The 23,504-nt window shown below is 45.1% G+C and overlaps 2 protein-coding genes across 2 annotated transcripts in view; both read right to left on the reverse strand.

Annotated features, from left to right (window-relative positions):
- LOC147733535 (treslin-like) overlaps positions 1–23,504 on the reverse strand; it is a 542,019-nt gene that overhangs the window by 437,587 nt on the left and 80,928 nt on the right. The window contains exons 4-7 of the mRNA XM_086956935.1: positions 15,736–15,887; positions 15,402–15,502; positions 13,878–13,971; positions 583–662 (exon numbers count right to left, since the gene is read on the reverse strand). Coding sequence (XP_086813061.1) covers positions 583–662; positions 13,878–13,971; positions 15,402–15,502; positions 15,736–15,887 — 427 coding nt within the window. The remainder of the gene's footprint in view (positions 1–582; positions 663–13,877; positions 13,972–15,401; positions 15,503–15,735; positions 15,888–23,504) is intronic.
- Positions 749–9,343, reverse strand: LOC147733536 (uncharacterized). The gene is made up of 3 exons (XM_086959045.1): positions 8,885–9,343; positions 7,480–8,472; positions 749–809 (listed from the first exon to the last, which is right to left on the reverse strand). Exons 2-3 carry the CDS (start codon positions 8,463–8,465, stop codon positions 749–751), a joined length of 1,047 nt encoding a protein of 348 aa, XP_086815171.1. The 5' UTR covers positions 8,466–8,472; positions 8,885–9,343.

Here is a 23,504-nt window from a genome sequence, read left to right on the forward strand (position 1 = left end):
TATTTTTCTCTTCTACGCCTACTGCTGCCAGAGGGGAATAAAAGGGAAAAAGAAGCAGATGGGTTGCCTCTTCTAATATCGGTTTATTCATTATCATGACATGAATTATCGGTCTAACAGGGAATATTTCAGTGTATGTGTGCCTATAAAATGCGCAATCCTGAAAACGTTTTCACAGCCGACAATCCAATATATATTTTGGTCACTGAGCTCTTCTTGTGCAGCAGACAACCTACATCAACGGGACGGTTAAATCAAAATGTTTCAACTGGCAAGTGCTCCTTTATTCTTATTTTGAAACCCTACCCAAAAATCTATTATCTATGTTACTGCTTACTTTATATTGGCTTGGATCTAGGAGAGGCAGTTCTGTCTGCCAGAAGTTACATGCCAATAGAAGTCATGATGCGATGTAAGTGATCTCTGCTAACCATCTCACCTGGCCTCAAAGACATAAAAATGCACAAGGACAATAAAAATGTCCAAAAATAGGTCTATCCATATCCAAAATAGGTCGGCCAAGAGTGCTCTTCTCAAAAGCACTGGCTTTTGAGAAGATTGCACTCTAATAGTTATACTTACAAATCAAGCACTTCTTCAAGAAATGTTGTAAGATAGGCAGGATCTTCAGTCAAAGACAAAATACGAAGCATATCCGTCATCTATAGTAAAAAATTAAAGAACAAGTTCACTTTACCAAAGTAACTTTCATTTTTCATGCTTTGTATACATGTAAATCAGAGCATTCTTAAGCACTAGTTAAATTATTCACAGTTTTTTTTGTAAAAGTAAACATTCCAAGTGGCAACCTAATTAATTACATATGAAAATGTTAGGTACCTGCAGTAAGTAACTTTCTGGTGGATACTGTGAGACTTGGCCTTTTCCCCAGAAATTTTTCGCTTTTTATCCCCTGTTAATTTAGAATGCCCCTATTGAAACAACACTGTATAGGCTTTGGGTGGTGGAGAATGCCCTGTGTAGTTTAAAACTAGTGTTAAAGTACAGGTACTTCCTACCCCTAACATGGCCGCCACAGACCACTGCTGCAGCAGCGTGATTTAGTGGGCGCATTCTAGTAGCGAGGGGCTGGCTGGAACCCTCAGGCAATGTATCCATCTTAGCCTGCCAGCCTGTCCACAGGTAGAATGGTGGAACCTCCGGAAGCCTCTGGAACCTTCTGGGAGAGGTGAGGTGACACCAACTGCCACCACCAACTGTCAACTGGCACTATAAAAGGAAAGGGAGGGAACTTTCCTGAGGAGAGAAGCTGAGGGGAAGACCTGGGGAAGTACCTACGCAGGAGGATAGGCAGTGGGGGTCAGGGCAGGGTCTTATGATGCTGGAATGACAGGGCCTAGTGTGCTGCTTTACAAGTGTTGAGGTATCCTGTTCCCCCCCCACTGACCTAGCCCCGCGGCAGGGAACCCCCAGGGACCACTTGAGGGGATTGGCTGAGGAGATCCAACACCAGCCACCAACTTAACCCCCTTCAAGGAATAAGAAACCAAAGGAAACAAGAAACCAACTGCTATTTACAAGGGCGCAAGGAACAGCTGCGCCAAGAAGAAATCAAGGAACCAGTAACCAAGAAACTTACAAAGGCGCAATGAACAGAAGGCGCCAGGAAGAGACTGAATCACCACAGGACATTTGAAGAACCACCCAGGTATTGGCGCTGTGTTGCTCCCTGTGCCCCTGACGCCACCTGGGGTTCCTGCGCTATCCTACCACTGTTGGGTGGCCTGTCCAGTCTGATCTGATGTACTGCTCCTAATTTAAAGGAACTGTCTGCTGGTCAAGCGCTCCCATCTTCTAAGCGCTAGCGTCCTGAGCTACCTGTCCTGCAAGCGCTGCCTTAACTGCCTTATCTCTGGGACTGGCCCCTGGGAAGAGCGCTGAGGTAATGGAGAAGGTTGCTGCCGAGTTGAAGCGCTGGGAAGTTGAGAGACTGTTGCCTGAAAAAGCGCTATAACCTGCCCCTCATCAGCTCTGAGAACTGTGTGTCAAAAGCGCTGTAAACTGAGACTTGTACCCGGTAAAGCGCTGTGAAGTAACCTGCCAAGCGCTGTTAATTGCTCCACTGCTGACCCCTGAAAAGCGCTCTTATGTCGCTGTGCCGGTGAAGCAACCGGAAGGAGTGGAAGAGCGCTACTGATAGTCACCTCGCCAAGCGCCTACCTGTAGCGCCTAGTGAAGCGCCGTGCTTTGTCCCCAGGCGGCCCCCAGTGCCAGGAGAGGGCCGCCTCAGCGACCGGAGGCGTGAGGGAGAAAGGGCGCTGTGTCTCGGCGTGATCTGAGAGCCGTCGTCACCGCCGCAGCCCGGCCGTGGAGTGAGGAGTTTCCCCGGCGGCCCCCGGTATGAGGAGAGGACGCCGGTACGATTAGGAAGGCCCGCGGCAGTCCCTGAAGCTGCAAGGGAGTCGGCACCCTTGTCACGTGACGGGGGCGCGCCGCGTCTAGAGCCGCGCCCCCGCCTGCTTGTCCGGCTCTTGGCTGCTGCCGCGCTGAGACGTGGGCCGGCCTTGCTGTCGGAGGGGCCGGACCACCCCCTCCCCGAGCAGCACGGAAGCCGGTAAGAGATCCCGGAGAGTTCCCTGAGGAGAGGGAGAGCCCTCCCTGTGCCCCGCCAGCGGACACCAGCCCCCCCCCCCGAGGCCCAGACGTTGCCGGAAACCTCCGCAAGGGGCCCGATCGGCCCGAAGGTTAAGGTAATCCTCGGGGAGGAGGGCGGGAGGCCACAGAAGGCCAGTGTCCGCCCCTCCCCGGGGAAAAGTTGTTACTGGACCCCAGTGGCCCCGTTGAGCCCCCAGCACTACCTGAACCGGGCAGTGGCCCAGATTGACTGGTGGGCCCCTTTAAGGTTAACCCCTGACTGGGGGACGTGACTGCTTGTTGCCTAAGGCCTGGGTTAACTTTGCCATAATGAAATGCTGATCTATGAAAAAGGAAATGTTTAGTCCTGTTAGTTCTGCAATCCTGGAGGGCCTATTTGATGACATGTTAAATCCCTACAGCCAGGTATTAAAAGGTTCTGCCCCCAAACGTAGGATATGTATATTTCTGTCTAAGGCAGTGTTGTCTGAATGCTGTTAGCTGCCTCAGAAAGTGGTTATCCTTACCTAAGGAAAGGTGGTTACTTCACCCAATGGAATGCTTGTTCGTGCTCCATGGAAATGCCTATGCTGGTTCAGAGAGAGTAATTAACTGGGTGCCTTAGGTAATAGGGAGCTTAACCCTATGTGGTGAAATGTTCTGGGGTCACATGACATGTTTATTCCAGCCTAATGCAGGGGTTCCCATTGGCCTCTAGAGATATAAGGAAATGGTTACTCCCATTCGAGGAGAGGTTTATTCCTGATCAATAGGGATAATGCACTGCTATTCCAGCCTCAGGTGTTGTAGTAGTTTAACCCAGTTAAAAGAAAGGTTGATTCTTACCTGATGAAATGGGTAATGCTGGTTAAATGAAATGTTTTACACACTTTAGGAACCGTTTATTCCACCATAGGGCAACTGTTAATTAACTGCCTCGTTATCTCATGTCTAATGAAATGTAGACTGAGTTTAAAAGGACAGGAACTGCCTAGGGTTGACTTCTGAAATGTTTATTCCTGGGTAAGAAACTGTTTACCCTTACCTACTGAAATACATTGCTCCAATCCAGGAAAGTGTTCACTCCTTCTAGGAATAACTCATAGAATGGTTTAACCTACACAAGAGGTCATTTATTTATAACGGAATGTTTTGCCTCTTGAGTGTTACTGGCCTGTTTGGTCAGGGAGGGTGGTGAGATGTTTGCTCATCAACCATGGAATGTTCCACCTTGGCTGGATGTTCTGATGTAATAAGGCCTAATGGCAAGTTAAGCCCTAAATAAGGAACTGTTTATATTTACCTAATGTGATGTTGCTTGATCTGTTAGGAAGTGTTCTACATTCCTGCCTAATGCCATGTTTAGTTAGAACTAATGGGATGTCTACATAATTAGGTGTTTACTTAAGGGGATGCCATCCTTATTGCATGAAATGCATATTCCTGATTGCTGAAATGTTTTACTCCTATTTAGTACTATATGGATTTAAAACCTACCGTTAGTTATCTGCATATTTATAGATGTGAAACGCTCACCCTTGTTTGGTGAGGAGTGGGTAAGATGCCCACGGAACCAATGAGACGCAATGCTATTTGGTTGTCTCTTTAATGTATTTCTTTCAGGTGCTGACTCAAAGCAAGGCGGTAGTCAGGCCTGTGTTCTTCAAATATTTATTTATCTGAAAAGCTAATGTTATAATGAATTTCTTCTACCCGGATCCTGCTCCATCTACCAGATTATCTATCTTAATAAAGCTAACTTGAGTTTTTACATAAGCTCACTGGAGTGGTGTCACTAATTGCGTGCCCAGGTTTCTGACTCAGTGGTTGCGTGTGCTGCATGGTTGCTTTACACATAAGCTTTCTGATGCCTACCCGCTCGTGCCATGCTACCCTAGGGGACTGGTGACCCCAGTTCCAACAGATACTCTATCAAACTACATATTACCTACCCATCTGCAGAACACTCCCAGGCACTGGAAAACTTCATAGTTTTTTAGTCGCAGGTAGAGGGTGCCAGACTGCAGACACTGGATGTAAAACCAGCAGCTTCATCAAGGCCATAACGCATCCACCCAGGTGCAACGACATCAGTTTCCCTCAGTTTTTTTTACGAGGCGATCAAACAGATTATCAATCTAGTAGTAGAGTACCAAAATATATAATTTGGGATCTTATTAACTTTCCCTATAACTGACAAAACAAATGGGGAGACGGGCAGTTCTGTGAGGAATCAGCAGGTACAGTATCCACCAGTAAGTTACTGCAAGTAACTTTTTCTTCTGATGGATAATTCTACTTGAAGATTGAAGCAGGGTGGTTGATGTATAGTTAGACGAGGAAATCTTGCAGAACGGACCTGTCACAGTATAGTCCATGTGCTACTCAAAGTCCAGGCAGCAGTGCTTGGCCAAGGTATGAAGCATGCTGACAATGCCGCCTTGCAGATTTAAGAAACATGAACAGATGAAAGTGTGATGGATTGACCAAGGTGGAATGGGCTCACCACCTTAGGGGAGAAAAGCAGCCCTGGTTTGCAACACCAACTCATCAAGATAGAGGAGAAGGGAGGTCAGCAGCTAAGGGCTTGCAGTCTACTTACCCTTCTAGCAGATGTGATAGAAGGAGTAGTTTCTGTCCTGTAACTCCAGTTCTGTAGTAGGGGTATCTCTGTTATAGTCATAATCTAGTGAATAGTCCCGCCCATGTGCGTGGACCCCGGAGCAATCAAAAATAATCTCTTAAGGTGTCGAAAAATGCAGAACTGCACAGACACTTAAGAGAGAATTAAAGACAGATAATGCAGCCTATATAAACAGGCTACACTGTCCAGTACTTCAACTAGAAATTCCACTAGCTTCAGCAGCAAAAACCCTCTGGAATGATAGAGAGGAAGACATGGACAGACAAGCCCCATAGGCTGCAATTATGTGGCTCAGAACAGAATACTGTGCCTTTAAGAGAACTTTCCAGAACTTCACAGTATCCCAGAAAGCACTGCAGGTCCCTTTTACTTTCAGTTCTTTTTGAAGGCGTAACACGCCAGACCTGTAGCATTCCTTACATGAATATCCCTCTCCAACAGGGAGGCGGGCGGGCGCTTATGACTATAACAGAGATACCCCTACTACAGAACTGGAGTTACAAGACAAACTACTCCTTCTGTAGTAGGGGATCTCTGTGTATAGTCATAATCTAGTGAATAGAATGGCAAGCCCATCCCCACACCAAAGCGGCGGTGGAGAAACGAGAAATAACACCACTATTGTGCGAACAGATTTCGCAGCAAAGCCTGCCCAACCTGAGCGTCTGCCCTGGCATCAGTGTCCAGGCAGTAATGCGTAGCAAAGGTATGGACCGACTTCCCAATTGGCGGCCTTGCAGATTTCTGCAATTGGAACATTACGGAGCAAAGCGTTGTGGCAGCTTTGCCCCTGGTGGAATGAGCCTTAGGTTTACCCCCTAAGGTCTTATTAGCCTTTTGGTAACACAGTTGTATGCAGGACACAATCCACTTAGAGATGGACTGCTTAGAGGTAGCAAGACCCGTCCTGACTGATCCATAATTGATGAACAATTGGTCTGACCTACGAATATCTTTGGTCTTATCCAGATAAAATTTCAACACCCTCCTAACATCCAGGGAATGTAAAGACCTTTCCGCTGGAGATGAAGGATTCTGAAAAAACGTAGGCAAAGTTATAGTCTGGTTGACATGAAAATCAGAAATAACCTTGGGAAGAAATTTAGGGTGAGTACGCATAACAACCTTAGCAGCATGAAATACAGTATAAGGTTCTTGGCAACACAACGCCTGAATTTCACTCACCCTGCGGGCTGATGTAATGGCAACGAGGAATTCCGCCCTCCAGGACAGGTGCTGCAACAAAGCCTTATGAATAGGTTCAAAAGGCTCCTTCATCAATCTGGACAGCACCACATTCAATTTCCATTAAGGCGAAGGAAGCCGGACAGGAGGGAATACTTTCTTCAAGCCTTATAAAAAATCTTTGATCACAGGGATCTGGAAGAAGGAAGTCTGTGAAGGGCATTACCTGTAGGCAGTCAATGCAGCGAGATGAACCTTAATGGAATGAACATTAAGGCCAGACTGCGCCAAATGTAGAAGATAAGGAAGGATGACGTCTTCCTTACACGTCGTCGGGTCATAATTCTTGGACTTGCACCAGATGCAGAACCTCTTCCACTTGTAAGCATAGGAAGTCCGAGTGGAATGTCGCTTAGCCTCCTTCAGTATGTCCATGCAATCTTCGGGCAGATTCAAATGGCCATATTGCACTATCTCAGGACCCATGCCGCCAAACTCAAAGACGAGAGGTTGGGGTGCAACATCTGCCCCCCGAACTTCGTGAGAAGGTCCGGCCTGCACGGCAGCCGTATGTGAGGAAGGAGAGACCGGTGAAGCAGGTCCGTGAACCACCATTGCCTGGGCCATTCCGGGGCAATCAGGATCATCTGTGCCCTGGACTGGGACAGCTTGATGAGTACTGCCGGAATCAGGGGAATGGGTGGAAAAGCGTACAGAAAGCTGTTCGACAAGTTGATCCATAGGGCATTCCCCAGCGTCCCCTGCTGGTAGTACCTGGAGGCGAAGTCTCGGCATTTGCTGTTTTCGGCGGTGGCGAACAGATCTATGTCTGAGTCCCCCACCTTGCGAAGACTTCTCCTAGTACTTTGTCGTTTATGACCCAATCGTGGTTTTCCTGAATCAGTCTGCTCAGTGTGTCTGCCTGAACATTCTGCACACCTGGTAGATGGGTTGCCGTTCTCGTCAGTCCTCTGGCCAGAAGCCATCGCCAGATCGCCTGCGCCTCCGGCGACAGAGTGCGTGATCTCGAGCCCCCCTGCTTATTGAGGTAATACATCGTGGTCATATTGTCCGTCTGTACAAGCAGAGAGTTGGTCTGGAAGGACGGAAGAAAGGCCTTCAGTGCCAAGTGAACAGCACTGAGTTCCAGGAAATTGATGTGATACGTGGACTCCGTCGGAGACCACGTTCCTTGAATCTGTAAGTCTCCGGAATGCGCTCCCCAGCCGTGGAGAGAAGCATCCGTCACGATAGTCTGAGTGGGAATGTCCTTGTGGATTGGAACCCCCCTGAGGAGATTCTCCGCTAAACAACACGACGTCAGAGACTGAAGAGCATGCAGAGACAGTCGTATCTTGTCGTCCCAAGGCCCGTTCCTCTGATCCCACTGATCCTCCAAGCACCCCTGCAACGGTCTCATGTGCAGTCGTGCGTGTGGCATTAGGAAGATGCAAGAGGCCATCGATCCCAGTAGAGAAGTCACCGTCCTCACTGCTGTAGATGGAGTGGTCATAAGAGCCTGAGCCTTCCGAAGGAGTGAATCGCCGCTCCTCCGAAGGAGACACGCTTGCCGACAGCGTATTGATAGTGGCTCCCAAGTACTGAATGCACTGGACCGGAGTCGGACAGACTTGGACATGTTGATGTGCAACCCCAGCTTGTTCAAGAGAACGCACGTCTTCTGGTAGTGTGCTTGAGCTTCCGAGAAGGAGGAGGCCTTGATCAACCAATCGTCCAGGTAGGGGTAAACAAACACCTTGTTCTTACTTAGGTGCACTGCTACCACTGCCATGCACTTCGAGAATGTTCTGGGCGCAGACTTCAGTCCGAATGGCAGTACTGTGTACTGATAATGATTGGCGCCTACTTGGAATCTCAGGAACTTCCTGTGTTTGTCCGCAATAAGCACATGGAAGTACGCATCCTGTAGGTCTATAGCACATAGCCAGTCCCCCTGTTGCAACAGAGGATAAATCAGATGCAACGACAGCATGCAAAACTTTTCTCTGCGAATCCACTTGTTTGCCTGTCGCAAATCCATACATAAACTTTGGATCAAGGGTCCACAACAATAAGACATTTGGACCACCTGGATTTAGATTACTAACTTTGTTTTTTGGAATTTCACACGTCAATCCTTACAAGATTAAATATTGTTTGGTCGACAGATTTATATTTAGAATGTAAAAGAAAGAAAAAGGATCTTTAAAATAATTCACAAACTATATTACTGTTTTGTTGTGTGTTTGTTTTTATTTATTTGTATTTGGAGTTTGGTAATAACCATTGGATGAACGTCTTAACAAATGAGAGATATATATCAAAAAAACTTAGGTTGTGAAGAGACAAATAATTGACCGTTTTTGTTCTCATAATTAACTTTTTTGTAGTAAATACCTTGGCATCACCTTTTTTGTAATTCATTATTTTCACCCAGATGCCTTTTGGTTTACCGGGTACCCCCTGTTATTGAGAATGCAAATCCAGAATGGGCCTGAACTCGGAGTACAGACCTCTTCCTCTTCGAGACAGGTACGTCTTCTATCGCCCTTTTCCTTAACAGGATATCGGCCTCTGCATGGAGCTCACGCAGTTGAAACCGCAAGCTGACCGGAGGAATTGATGGAGGCGGGCTGGTGAACCGAAACAGAATGCATGGTGTTAAGGGAAGCCGCTGGGTCCTGCCCATGGATTAGAAACTTGGGAAAGCCCGGTGGCAAAGTCGAAATCTCAAGCGGTAGAAGTAAAGGAGCTGAGGGCTCCAGACAGTTTGAAGGTCAATCTGGAGCATAGTCCAGTGGTAGGAGGATAAGTTACTTACCTATAATCCTATCTCCCCTCCAGGGTATCCTCATCAAAGTCATAAGCACTGAGTATTCCCGTCCTTGTGCGGGGACCCCGGAATAAAAATTATACATGAAAAAACAAATATATATATATATATATACACTGAACATAGGTTTTCCCACATGTTATAGTTAGCTGGACATTTCACTCATACAAAACCATTGAAATTCCCCCGTTATAGTTAATTCAGCTAACTATAGCTCGTGCACCCGCAATGCACTGCTGATGATGTCACATATTACATCACTCATGACATGGTCAGTGATATCACTCATGACATCACTGATGACATCTCAAATGGCATCACTGATGACATCGTCCAGTGAATGTGTGTCTTTCTGAAAAATAAATATGTTTTATATATGTATATCTAAAGGTCGATGGAAGAAATTTTTTGTAAATAAGTGTCTAAATGGATGTTTTGTAAAAATGATTGTATAACTGACTTATTAAGTGTATCTTAGTGAATACATGTATTAGCGAGTAATGTTTAAATATGTAAATATCTGTATCAGGGTCTCACGTTGTGTATAAGTGGCTGCATGGGTTGATGACTAGCTACATGAGTGCCAATATGGGTTATTAGTTGGTTTTTAGAGTATCAGTATGAGTGTCTGTATGGTTTGGTGGGGGGTATTACTTACCGCATAGATGCATGAATGGGTGACTCACTGTATGTGTTTTGAAGACAGCATGTGTGCAGGACTGTATGGGTGGATGAGTGTGTGTATGGCTGTGTTAGTGAGTGAATCACTGTCTCAATAGTATCTTTATGAGTAACTACATATGTGTTAAACTAGTATATGGGAGTATTGATGTATATAAGTGAGTATATGTGAGAGCGAGAGATTGTAAGAGTTCCTGTATAAATAAGTATCTGTTTCTATAAGTGAGTGTTTAAGAGAGTAAGTATGTGTATGATTCTGTAGAAGTAAGTGTGGGGGTGGGTGTATAGCTGTATATGCAAGTAAATGGATGTTTGATAGTTTATTTGCATGTGTGAGTTTGTGTGTGAGTAACTATAGATGAGTGTACGTGTGTAATATGATGTATAGGTGTATGAGTACATATGATGAGTGAGTACATGTATGAGTGACTATATAGAACGGTTACTGAATGACCGGATGTGTATATAGGATTTGGAATTACTGAATAGGTTGTTCTAACTGGAATTGGTATCTCCATTTTTTTGAAAATTTTAGTTTAAAATGTGTGTATCAACGCTTATATTATGCTGAGAGGAGGTCTGCCACTCTTTCACAAGGATGATGTCATCAGTGATGTCATTTGAGAGGTCATCAGTGATGTCACGAGTGATGTCCATGTCATGACTGATGTAATATGTGACGTCATCAGCAGTGCATTGCAAGCGCGCGAGTTATAGTTAGCTGAATTAACGGGGGAATTTCAATGGTTTTTTTATGAGTGAAATGTCCAGCTAACTATAACATGTGTGAAACCTATGTTTTTTTCTGTGAATTTTTAAGGTTTTTTAAATGCTAATGTCTGTCACAATCCCTACATGGTCTCATCCTCCATTTCTTGGAAGGAGACCTGGTACTTCTTCAAAAGAATTTTGTGTGAGGAAACCTTTTTAGAAAGAGCAAAGCTCCGAACTCAAGTCGAAGGCGTGGAAAATAGGGAAGTGACATCGCTGCAACAGGGCAGGTGTTTTATGGCCTTTGTGACATTGCCTGACATTACTTCTAGAGTATAAGAGTCCAACACCCTCTACAAGTGACTTGAGAGCATTGAAGCTTTCTAGATCGGACCTCCTTGATTGTTCTAAAGGTTTGGAATCTGCAGATACAATTATTTATGAGAACGCTCAGTATCCTCAACAGAAGGAATGTTGAAACAAATCTTTTGTTCTATATATTACAAAGTCATGCTCAAAGCAATCATATTTTAACAATATATTTGCATTTTTATATAGAGCAAACATTATCCAAAGATGCCAGAGCGCTTTACAGTAGACACAAGTCGTTTCATGCAGTTAGAGGGTTCATGAATTTCCAAATATTATCCATGATAGTTACATAAGCTCTAGAAGTACAAATGGCATATTACAGAAAAAATGAAACACGTTATACAGGTATATACAGCAGTGAAACATATGTAAGCACTTGATGATGAATTGGAGGTAGTGTAGTTCTATGCCAAGAGGTGAGTAAATATGCTCTGAATGCAGAGAATGAGCAACAAGAGCTTAACTAACGTATTGCTTTCAATTCTGTTTAGTAGGTTCGGCGATGCGCAGGGACTCGACTCCCCCATTGATGCCTGCTTGGAGGGCTTGGGAGGCGGACCTGGGGATTGAATTGGATCCAGCCCAGAGGAAGCGGATAGGAATGTTGACTCGTAAAGTCTCTTGTAATGCGCGTTTCAAATGGATACATTTTAATTTTCTCCATCGCACATATATGACACCTGCCTCCCTCCACCGTATCTCCTCGGACAGGAGCCATAATTGCCCGAGGTGTAGTGCTGAACGGGCGGGATTCCTTCACCTGGCCTGGGAATGCCCCTTAGTACATGACTTTTGGGTGGAGGTGGTGGCACACATTACCCGGATTACACACCTTGCGATCCAACTGGAACCGCTTCACTGTCTGCTGGCGCTAGTGCCCAAACCCAGGAAGAGGGGTCTGTCCTACAAATTACTGCAACTCCTGTTGGTTCTGGCGAGGAGGCGGGTGGCCATTACTTGGATGGGACAGAGGGCGCCTGAAATCTCTAGTTGGTTACGGGACGCTAGGGAATGGGCCTTAGCGGAGGAGACACATATGCAGAGCACACGCAGGGATGGGAAACTCCAGGATGACTTACTCGCTTGGAGGGCCATGTGTATCGAGGGGATGGAGGAGGATGACTCGGACGCTACCAGCGCGGAGCTGTTTTCCTCCGCTTCCTCGGAGTCTGATGATGGTGGGGAGGGATCCGGGGTGCAGGGTCTTGAGGTGGTGTAGCAGTCCCCTGAGTCATGCCGATATTCCTTGTTGCGTACACTTGTTTGTCATTGTGATTACCATCGACCACATTCTACTATGAGGACCGCTCTGTAGTAGGCCCTTGCCTACCTCTCCTTATGTGATTGCATCAATGCCACAAATGCCATTCATGGGGTTCTTGTTCTCGTTATGTTTTTGTTTGGATTGGTATAGCATCATATAAGAAAATTGGCGAAGGTATTGATATTGATCAGGGGATTCTGGGAGCACAAGAGCAAATCCCTTCATTGTTTTGCAGGTTTAAGGAGGTGCCGCCCTGCCCCCGGGATGTGGGCCGCACCTGGCTGTGTACCTCCTTTTTGGATCTGACCTTCCTGGTCCGTATGTGTTAACTGCTTTGTCACTTGTATAATTTGTGCCTCTTTATTTTCTTCGCCAACAAAAATAAAGTTTAAAAAAAAAAAAAATTCTGTTTAGGTGAGTGGATATGTTCTCAATGGAGATGATTGGCTGCAATGACTTAGTTAAAGTATTGTTTAAAAGAGGAGGACTTTCAATCCCGTTCTAAAGGTCATCATCAAGGTGGCAGTGTGAAGGTTTAGAGGTAGTTTGTTCCAGTTTCTATAAGTGCTACTCCGGTAGTATTATGCCAGAGGTAGTTCCTTTTTAAAGGTCAAGGGTACTAGTATCAATACTTTGGCTATTTATGATGGCCTTGAACCTACTGAAAGCTTGTGTTTGTCTGCCAGGTAACTGGGAGTGGCTGTATGTAGGGCCTTCTGAGGAGTCTTGTATACAGCCCTGGGCTTCAATGGGCAGCTAGCAGAGAGATACCAGAATAGGTGTGATGTAGTTATTCTTTTTAACAGGCTTACTGCAGAATGTAGGATCAATTCTAAGTGGGGTGAAATGGGTTTTGTTGTTTACTACAACAACAAAAACGGATTTGCCAGAGATTAGTGAGAGATAAAAAAATTTAAAGGCTTGACAAGTTATTGCCTCAATACACATGAAGCTCTATTGAATTGGTTGTATACTAAAGAAGCAGATGTAATACTGTTACAAGAGGCGCATCTCTTGCTCAGACTAAAATCCAGATACTTCCCAGTACAATTCCATTGAAACTCCCTGACTAAAACGAAAAGGGTAGCAATTTTGATAAGAAAGGTGGTGCCAGTACACGTACAATGTATGTACAGCGATAAAGAGGAAAGACTAGTGGGGATACACAGAATTGACATCTGCAGACCATACAGCATACTTTCAGTGTATGGTTCTAACGACAACAAGGAGCCTTTTTATTCTCGGCTCTGTCCTTATATAGCACAATATATGACCGATTAATCACTGGTTGGGAGAGAATGCAATCATGCACCAGAACCGGTTGTGGACAGATCGGGCCAGAAATAGCAGCATTAGGTGGCCCACAGCTGTTTTCCAATGAGATCAAGTACCATCCCTTAACATATGTGGCGAGATCAACAACCAAGAGAGACTGCACTTTTTTTCTAATGTCCATAGAACTAATTTCCTTTTTTTTCCGATTTCCCCATCTTTGGTTCCACAAGTTCAATAGTTGTCGCATAGGTCGAAGAATAATTACATTACTTACTTTTGCCAATCATAAAGTTGTTGAAAAACGTTAGGCACCTTACCTCTTCAACTATTAGCTCCATGGCATCTGTATTATTCTGCAGTGAAGAACACTGTTGACACATTTCCAAACGCAGAAAAATTTGAATTTGGCTCCTACAACAGTTTAAAATTGTAAAATTAAAATTTTAAACAAGTGTGCCTTTAAAGATAGCTTTCTAATCCTTTCGGACAGTAGTGTATTTGAAAACACTACTATCGAAAGGGAGTGAGAAGATGCAGATCCTCACACCTTCAAAGAAAGTGCATACAATTTAATAACGTCTGGTACTTTAGACAAAACCACCAAAAGCAAGCAGATAACTAAGACACATCATAACTAGGATCTGATCAAGTGTTAACTCTGGATGTCAATATCTGCTCTACATGAAATGACGTAAGAACAGGCAAGCAGAGCAAAACCCCAACTACTAACAATCCGAATATAATTTTGTTTAAATGCATTGTTCCGCGAAAACACTATGTATGAAATACGTTTATCACATTTAGAAAGAACATTGTAGCATTTCACTGTCGTGCCACTCAAAACTGAGGAACAGTTTAATAAGCACACAGTTGATTGCATCCATCACTGTTTTATACAGGAAAGGCTTGAATGCTCAGAATGAAGTGATGGATTGGTGGAGTGGTGTGGCTCACTGGTTAGAGGCGGCAGACCCGGAAGCAGAGGTCGGCCCGGGACCAGGGTTCGATTCCCGACGTGGCAGGGTCTTGGGCCATGGTGAGCGGACTCGATAATTCTTGCCTCGGTGCCTACTCCAACCATGGGTCCCACTCAGCAACTCTGGTCAATAGCTTGATTAATCTCTACTAACGGCCCCATCAGCGCCGGGGATGCGTGTCTTCACCTTGGAGATGCCCAGGAGGGACCATCTCACAGGGAAAGCCAAGATGGGTTCCCAGCGGTATACAGCGCCGGGACGCCCCTTTGCTGGGGCAGCTGTGCGCTTTACAAGTATTTAACATTTAACATGGTGCTACCGTCTAGTGTTCTGCCTTCACCACTCATAAGGAAGAAAATCCATATGATGGCAAACGCTTGTCAGAGAAACTGCTTAAGATTCATAAAGGGCAAGAACTAGTCAGTTGCCAAGTTAATGGCCCTCAGTAAGATCAAATGGTAAAGGAAAATATCAAGACCTGATTCTGCCCTTTAAGCATTTAAACCCCTTATCAACTTAAACTGTGATGCAGTATTAGTAACAGAGGAGGGAAACAGATTTTATAATTAATTCCGTTTGTGAAAACAAATACTATGAACTGAAAGATGCAGCAAACAGGGGTGAAGCATAGGTAGCATAATTTCACACTGGCCTTGCTACAACTGACGCTAGGCAGAGGCACATTATTTGACAATATCTATTTAGTGAGGTGTAATAAATAAGCAAGTTGGTAATACAGAGAGTTGAGCTAAAAAGAACGTGTAAGAGTGAAAACTTTATGAAATTAAAATAAAAGATACAAGAAATCCAGACAGTAGCATGGCAGAAAGTTAAAAACATGACCGGAAATAATGGAAATCATACTCTCTGACTTTGGCTTCTTTATCCTTGATGTTACCAAACTGCTGCCTTATAAATTTGCCAGTTTTCAACAGATTAGATTGGATAATCTTCAAAAAGTCCAACTGTATAAAACACAAAGTTCAATATTTTATAAGCAAAAAAAATAATTTACAGAAATATGTTAAGAATGTAGCAGTATTTTTGCTCATTTGTATTGATGAATGTTTCAACTAAGCATGCTGTGTTTACAGTGTAGACAACTACATAGGTGCTAAAAAGAAGAGGTCATAACGCTATTAATGCATATGTGAAATATCAGTTGACAAGTATTTAGCAAAAAATGCATTTACATCACCTCTAAAGCTTCAGTACTGCATGATTTGAAATAGGTTTTAATGACTGCAATCATATTTTGAGCACATGAAGACAGTGAACGGCTTTCTTCCGTGATAGCGTTCTGATAGGCATCAGTTATGAAAGAGAGAAGTTCCTTTTCAGTTTCAAAATCTGCAAGATACACCAACATGGACATATTATGTAATGATTAGTTTTCACATTGTTTAAAGAGGCTTTCAATGCTTATGGCATATTTTAATGCAAACTAGGCATTAGCATGACCAAAAAATATCAACTTGCATAAGGCGCAAGAAGAATTTAATCACTATATTAATAACACCGCTTATTTAAGCAATTATTTACCATGCCTATGACCATCTGAGAAGAGGGCCATAGGCATCAAAACCCATTTTCATATACCGAGAGAACATAACAGTTTCAAAGTACATGCTGAATTCTTGCTTTTTATTAATAAATATATCCAGGCAGGGCAAGCAACTCCACCATGCTCATGGGTCATCAGCACCTCAGAAGGCCCAAAACCACAACTATGTACAATTGTACTGAGGGTTCCCTACCACATTTCATTTATAGGCCTAGGACTGAAGGAATATTTTGGAGGTTCATATTTTTTTTCCTATTAAAAAGAGTAAAATGTTTGGAACTTCCACTTTCGAAACATGAAGAGCAACTGTGCATCCTCATCTGCTCAGTCATCGTAATGAAAGCATTAAACTAAGTAGCTGAGAAATACAGCTTTTGTTTTCATAAAAGGGATAGACTTGGTTAGATTTGTGCAAACTTGAGTTAGATCAAATCTACCTAGCCCATAAAAAGACTGGCTGATATTCTCAAAAGAATCGAGAAGCATGCCTTCGACAGAAGCGATAAAGCACTGTACTTGTCAAGCTGAAAGAAACGTGTAAGAGAGAAAATAAAAAAACGGTTGTCCTTTCTGGGTTTCCTTGCTTTGCATTAATTAGCCATCTAGTCCATCCTCTCTTTTTTGTTGGTGTTGTGCGTCGATGTACCTCACCATTTGGAGCCTACTATAGCCTCTCCAGACATCAAACGTCCTCCACAGAAATGTCCTTCCATGGACGCCATCTTCAGATTCTTTAAAAAAAAATGTTTTAATAGTCTAGTCACAGTTGTTTGTTTCCTTAGTCTGTACTCTCTTCATGTCTCCTGTTTACTTGTTTCGCCTCATTTTCTGGGGAGGCAGGTGAGTAGTATGTGAATTCTGAACATTTTTCAAGCTGCAAAAATAGTCCTACAGGTAAGTAACCATTTCGTTTTGCAGACTGAACCTTTTCTGGATTCAAGTTTTTTTCATTGTGGAGGCTGGAGAGGAGATTGAGCTTGTAAACACGGTTCAGTACTCTCTGTCCAACTTGTGCCTCTGTTCACCTGTATGTCAATGCAGTAGTGTTTTGTGAATATTTTTTCGGACAAGCATGTGGTTGTCATACATATGTCGTTAATTGGAACATTGGCCAGGAAGGCCACTGTAGCTCCTTTCTTTCGTGCCAAATGTGCACTTGGTTTAGTTTCTAGCTGTATGTGGAGAAGTGTGGCTCACTGGTTAGAGGAGGCAGACCTGGAAGCAGAGGTCATCCCGGGACCAGGGTGCGATTCCCGGCTCGGCGGGTCTTGAGTCCTAAAATGTCCACGGACTCGACAATTCTCGCTCCGGTGCCTACTCGATTCATGGGTTCACACTCTGCGACTCTGGGCAATAGCTTGCTTAATCTCCACAACGGCCCCTCGCGGTGGGATGCCTGGCTTTCACCTTGTGGATACCCTGCCGGGGTGTCTCACAGGGGAATACCAGGACGGGTTCCCTAAGCAAGCGCTTAGATACCGGGTCGGTGAATTGTGCTATATAAATACATGTACATTTACATTTACATGCAAGCTCTCTTGAGGCACATTTAATTTGTCTGAGTTATCCACCTTGCATTTGTGTTATTGGAACCGATTCTCCTTTGTTATTGTCTCCGAATGATGCAGAGAGTTGTATCCCTTTCCGTGTAATATATGATCATCCTGTGGGTCGTCCAGTGTGGGCAACTCTTTCAGCTAAAGTCTGTGGCTCTTGGAAAAAACTTGGTGCCTGCATAGCTTGGCTTATGTGGAAGTGAGATAGGACCTTAGGAAATTAGTGTGGGTAGGTCCTCATTACTACTCTGTCCTTGTGTATATGCAATTACGGCTCCTGTATGGTGAGTGCTTGCAGCTCACTTGCTCTTCAAAGCGGTGTCATAGCAATTAGGAATGCATTTTTTTGTGTGATGAATTTCAAGGTGGCCCTGGGGAGTGGTTCAAATGGTTCAATTACGCCAGTACCACGTTAAGGTTCCACGTGGGTGTGGGAACACTCGTTGGTGGAACTATTCTTTTTGCTCCTTCCAGAAACCTTTTGATCACTGGGGTGGTGAAGAATCTTCTCCTTATGCATCCCCCTGAGTAAGCCACTACCGTGGCTACATGTACTTTTAATGACGTATGTAGGAAACCCATCTCTCTATATAGTGCACCACAATAGGGTATACTGTGCAGAGAGGTCGGAGAGACCCCTATTGGATTACAGAGGTAAAAGTAGATAACGGTTTATTTTGTGGTAATGTGGGCGAGAATGATATACTCAAATGAAGTTGGGGCCAAATAAGTAAAATAGTACATCTTTTGGTTTAAATATTAAGACCAGGAACTACAGGGACAAGGTAAATACTTTTCGCAATACAATAAAATTATAATAAATGCAATAGTCACAGTTGTGAGCAATTACGCATAATACATTTCCTATGGAGGTAAAAAAGAAATTGGAAAATCAGAACAATACAGTTGCTTTAGTGGTTCACTGTTTAGAATCAGAAGTTTGGGGGCCAAGGTCCCAAGTGCCAAGGCCATGTTCTCTGGAGCTTCCTATGAAAAAAAAGAAAAGGAGGACTTTGTAGCTGGCGCTCTACAAAGACAGGGGACCACCTGCAAAAGCAAAGGGGAACTTGTAGGCAAGTATGAGGGTTCTCAAGAGAAAGTGGAGGGCGCAAGGGCCCTGGGAGCAGAGCTGGTTTGAAAATGCACCGGCCTGGTGGGCTGGGTGTAATGAAGATGGACAGCGAAGATATGCAGCGGGGCAATGGGGGGGGGCCCAAGAAGAGCGGTCAGGAGCTGGCCCCTTGGAGCGACAATTCTGGAGCTGCTGGGCCACTGCTGAGGTCGAGTTGGAGTCCTGACATTCACATTCCTCATCGGGTGCTGGCTCGGTGTAGACTTGGGATCTGCATGGACTCGTTCTACAAGTTTTTGCAGCAAGGGGTCCGGTACCCCGGGTATGGGTGCCTTTCAGCTCCAGTGGGTCTTGGGGCCTCAAGACTTGGTGCAGAGGCTGAGCTGATCTTCCAGAGCAAGTGTACCTTCAGCTGGCACTCAGACATCAGTTCGGCAGGATAGCTGGACAACGCTGGACCGGACTTTGCGTTTTTGGAGATCTACGGCTGCAGGGTGATAATACCTCTATCACAAGAGAGTTTCTTTGACAATTTGCGAAATGCTGAAGATTCTACGGCATTTGTGAAGGCCACTCAGCGACGAGACGAGCTGGAGGGTGGCAATTGTCAAGTTCCGTGGTGGCAGTTTTAAGTATGTGCCCAAAGTCCACCATGGGGTCTGCAGTTCTCAGTCAAACATGAGTTCTCCAGTCTTATTCTTCTTGTGTCCGTGGATACTACTGTTTAGGGTCTGGGGATGCCACCTAATATATGAAATTTAGGGGTGTTTACAAGGAAGTTCCAGGTAGTGGCCAATGGGACCCTTACCTAGGGTGTCTACACCCTCTATTCTGCCCACCTCCTGTGGGAAGGGGACATAGCCCTAGCCCTGATTAGAGAAGTCCAACCATTCAAAATGGTGAGCACGGATATATGAACGTCCCCTCGCCTCCAGCACCTGAGGGATGGAGTTCACAGAGGGGGAGATGGGTGGGGGGGGGGAGGTGGGGGAGATGGGCGGGGGGGACACCTATTCTTTTTAAGTTTTCCAGCCTGCCTTACTGCCAAAGTGGGGGGTGGGGGGTTAGGAATGGAGGGGGGTGGGCTGCTCCTATCAGAAGAGGCCAGGGTCACATCTCAAAAGCAGCAAGGCCTTTGAAGCTTCCCACCGCAGATGGCCTAGGACAGGCTTTGGTCTAGACCTCTAAGCACACTAGCGCTCACCCCAGGAGGGCAGAACTCTGGTAGTGAAAGGCTGGATTAGATCAGTCAGTGATCACATTTAGGGTTCGTAGGTTTCAGGTGACCCCTACAAGGGGTCCTCTGTGTGCAATTATTAATAAATCTGACACTTTAATCACTGCAGATTTATTAAGACAATATGTTTGGAACCAAACATCCCATAATACAATGAAGCCATCATGCTGGAGAACTCGAATGATGAATGTCAAACTCATGTACTTTCTATGACTTTATCAGATCTGTGAATCAAGTTGGTCTTGCCAACTGGGGAGCTAGGAGTATGAGCGTCTTCCACGACCGCCTGCTTTTGTTGATTACATTGAGATTTGTGGAATAGAGAGAAAAGGGCAAGCAAAATTCTCTAACCAATCTATCGACAGTATATACCCTAGGGACTGGGGGTATGCGTGTCTGGATGAGAAGTATAAGCATTTTGCAATTTCTGGCATTGTGAACAGGTCTATTTCTGGTGTTCCCCACCTTCTGAACACCACCTCTATAACAGTCTCATTCAGCTCCCACTTGTGTGAGGCAGATGCTTGCCTGCTCAGTTTGGCTCCTTTCACGTGTTTACTCCCAGTAGATGTGTCACTGTTATGGTTATCTGTCTCTGGGTGGCCCATCACCATAACACCTGTGCTAGTCTTGAGAAGGGAAAGGATTTTGTTCCCCCTTGCTTGTTGAGGTAGAAAATTGCTGTATTATTTTCTATTTGAATTTGTACTGAGTTGTTCAACAATTGCTTCTGAAAAGCTTTTGAAGCTAGGAAGAATCCTTAACAGATTTATATGCTGTAATGCTTCCTGTGTTTTCCATACCCATCTGATGTTGAGCTACTTCATATGAGCTCCCCACCCCATATAAGCGGCATCCGTGGTGATGGTTACTGATGGGGCTACTGTCATTAACGCCCATTACATTCACCTTCATCCAATACTTCATTTCCTCCTGCAAGGTCTGTGTGACAACCACTAGAACTTCCCAGCTCCCAGTGACTGGTGACCACTGGTTTTGGACCACTTCCTTGATGTAGCCTCGCATGCGGTATTAGTGGTATGCATAATTTCTAGTAATTTTCCCACAGTCCTCACTATCAAACATTGACCCTTCTCGTAACAGAGAGCTTCATGTGTTATAGCCAGGACTATTTTCTCACATGGAAATGCCTCTGCTTGAACTGTGTTTATTTTAGCTTCCAAAAAGAGCTTCTCCTGTTCTGGAGTGGGTGAAGGCTTCTCCAGGTTTATCCTGAACTGCAATCTGTGGAGTGTCATCATCACAGTTTTCATGTGGTCTCTGCACTTGGCCTCACCAGCCAGTTTTCTAAGTAGGGGTGCAGATGTTTTCCCGGTCTTCTCAGGTGAGCGGCTAAAGCTATTTTGGTAGTGTGCTGTGAAGGGCAGGAACTATTTGTGCTGTGACTCATTGGAATGTGCAAATAGGCATCCTTAAAGTTTGTGGTTGCCATGCAATCCCTATGCTGGAGTTGAGGGATAACGTCCTGTAGAGTTGTTATTTTGAACTTTTGTTTACTTCTGAACTTGTTTAGGAAGAGGAGGTCTCGCAGGGGCTGTAGTGACTTGTCTGGTTTCGGTATCCGAAAGTGTGTTGTGTAGATTCCTTGGTTGATCTCTTTTAGGGTCACCTTTTCTATTGCTTACTGTTGTAGTATTTATGTTGCTTCCTGTTGAACAAGTTACTTACCTTCGGTAACGCTTTTTCTGGTAGATACAGTGTCTGCCTGTGGATTCCTCACCTTGTGAATATCCCCCTTGCGCCAGCAACGTTCGGAAAATTCTTCGTAGCACGCCGGCGTGGACTACGTCATAGGAGCACGGCATCGCGCGCGAGCACGCCGGCGTGGACGACGTCATAGGAGCACGGCATCGCGCGCGACTCCGTCTGACGTCACCGACTCCTCATAAGGCCCACGTCGGCGTGAGGACGTCAGTTCGGCCCTTTTTTCCGTGCCTTCGAGGCACCCGGACGGACCAACAAGTATAAGTATATATATATAAACAATGTACACAGTACATGCAACCAAAAACAATCAAAGTGCAAAACTATACAATTTCAGATATACAAAATCATAAATACATTTGCACACAAACCCAGGTATAGCAGAGTGGACAGCGGGGAGGCGGGTGGGTCAGTGAGGAATCCACAGGCAGATACTGTATCTACCAGTAAAAGCGTTACCAAAGGTAAGTAACTTGTTCTTCTGATAGATACATCTGCCGTGTGGATTCCTCACCTTGTGAATAGAGTCCCACAGCAGTCCCCACTCCCGGAGGAGGGTGACCCTGGAGAACAGAGCGCGCGAAGTGGCCGTCCCTCCTCACCTCAGCATCCAAGCAGTAGTGCTTCGCAAAAGTGTGGAGTGAGGCCCATGTCGCGGCCCTGCAAATGTCCTCAACAGGAACACCTCTAGACAATGCAGAAGTAGCAGACTTTGCTCTAGTTGAATGAGCTCTAATACCCTCAGGAGGGTCCTTACCCGCCAGAGAGTAGCAAATCTTGATGCAGAAAATAATCCATCTGGAAATTGTGCGCTTGTGCACCGCTCTGCCCTTCTTGCAGCCAGCAAAACCCACGAAGAGCTGATCGTCAACACGATAGTCTTTAGTCCTATCAAGATAGAAACTAACCGCTGTCTTCGGGTCCAAGCGATGAAGCCTCTCCTCCTCCTTGGAAGGGTGTGGGGGAGGATAAAAGGTAGGAAGGGTAATGTATTGTCCTAGGTGGAAGGGAGTTACCACCTTAGGCAGAAAAGCAGCCCTGGTCCTGAGAACCATTCTTTCAGCATGGATGGACAAGAACGGGGGCTTGGAACTAAGAGCCTGAAGCTCACTTACCCTCCTTGCCGAGGTAATTGCAACCAAGATGACCGTCTTAAAAGAAAGAAGCCTCATTGGACACTTCTGTAAGGGTTCAAACGGAGAACCCATCAGATAAGTTAACACAAGATTCAAGTCCCAATGAGGAACAATAAAGGGAGAAGGAGGGAACTTATTAGTAAGTCCCTTCAAAAATCTTAACACTACAGGAGATTTAAAAAGAGAGGGCTGATCTGGCAAACAGAGAAATGCCGATAAGGCCGAAAGATATCCTTTGACAGTGGCAACAGCAAACCCTTGCCGTGCCAGAGAAAGAGCAAACAACAAAATGTCAGACAAATGAGCCTTTAACGGGTCAACATCCCTCTCCCTACACCAAGAGACAAACTTAGACCACCTATACGAATAGATGGACTTGGTAGAGTCGCGCCTGGCAGAAAGAATGACATCCACCACATCGTGAGGGAAAGAGAAGGAATTCAGATTGCCCCGTTCAATCTCCAGGCATGAAGGTGTAATGTCTGGAGGTGGGGGTGTAGAACCTGCCCCTCCATCTGAGAGAGGAGGTCTGCCCTGAGAGGGAGACGGAGCGGCGGGTGAGAGGAGAGGTGGAGAAGATCCGTGTACCACACCCTTCTTGGCCAATCCGGGGCGACCAATATGACTTGGGCCCGGTCTTGGCGAATCTTCCTCAGAACCCAAGGAATCAAGGGTAT

The sequence above is a fragment of the Lissotriton vulgaris genome, chromosome 2_1 (assembly GCF_964263255.1).
Source record: "Lissotriton vulgaris chromosome 2_1, aLisVul1.2, whole genome shotgun sequence".
Taxonomy (NCBI): Eukaryota; Metazoa; Chordata; class Amphibia; order Caudata; family Salamandridae; genus Lissotriton; species Lissotriton vulgaris.

Bases quoted from the DNA above. Each gene is read 5' to 3' on its own strand.
- LOC147733536 (XM_086959045.1), bottom strand. From the start codon at position 8,465: ATGGATTTGCGACAGGCAAACAAGTGGATTCGCAGAGAAAAGTTTTGC. The intron at 810-7,479 runs GTATTACCTCAA...GTAATTAATTAG, and splicing joins ACGGACAATATGACCACGAT to GTTGCCACTTGGAATGTTTA.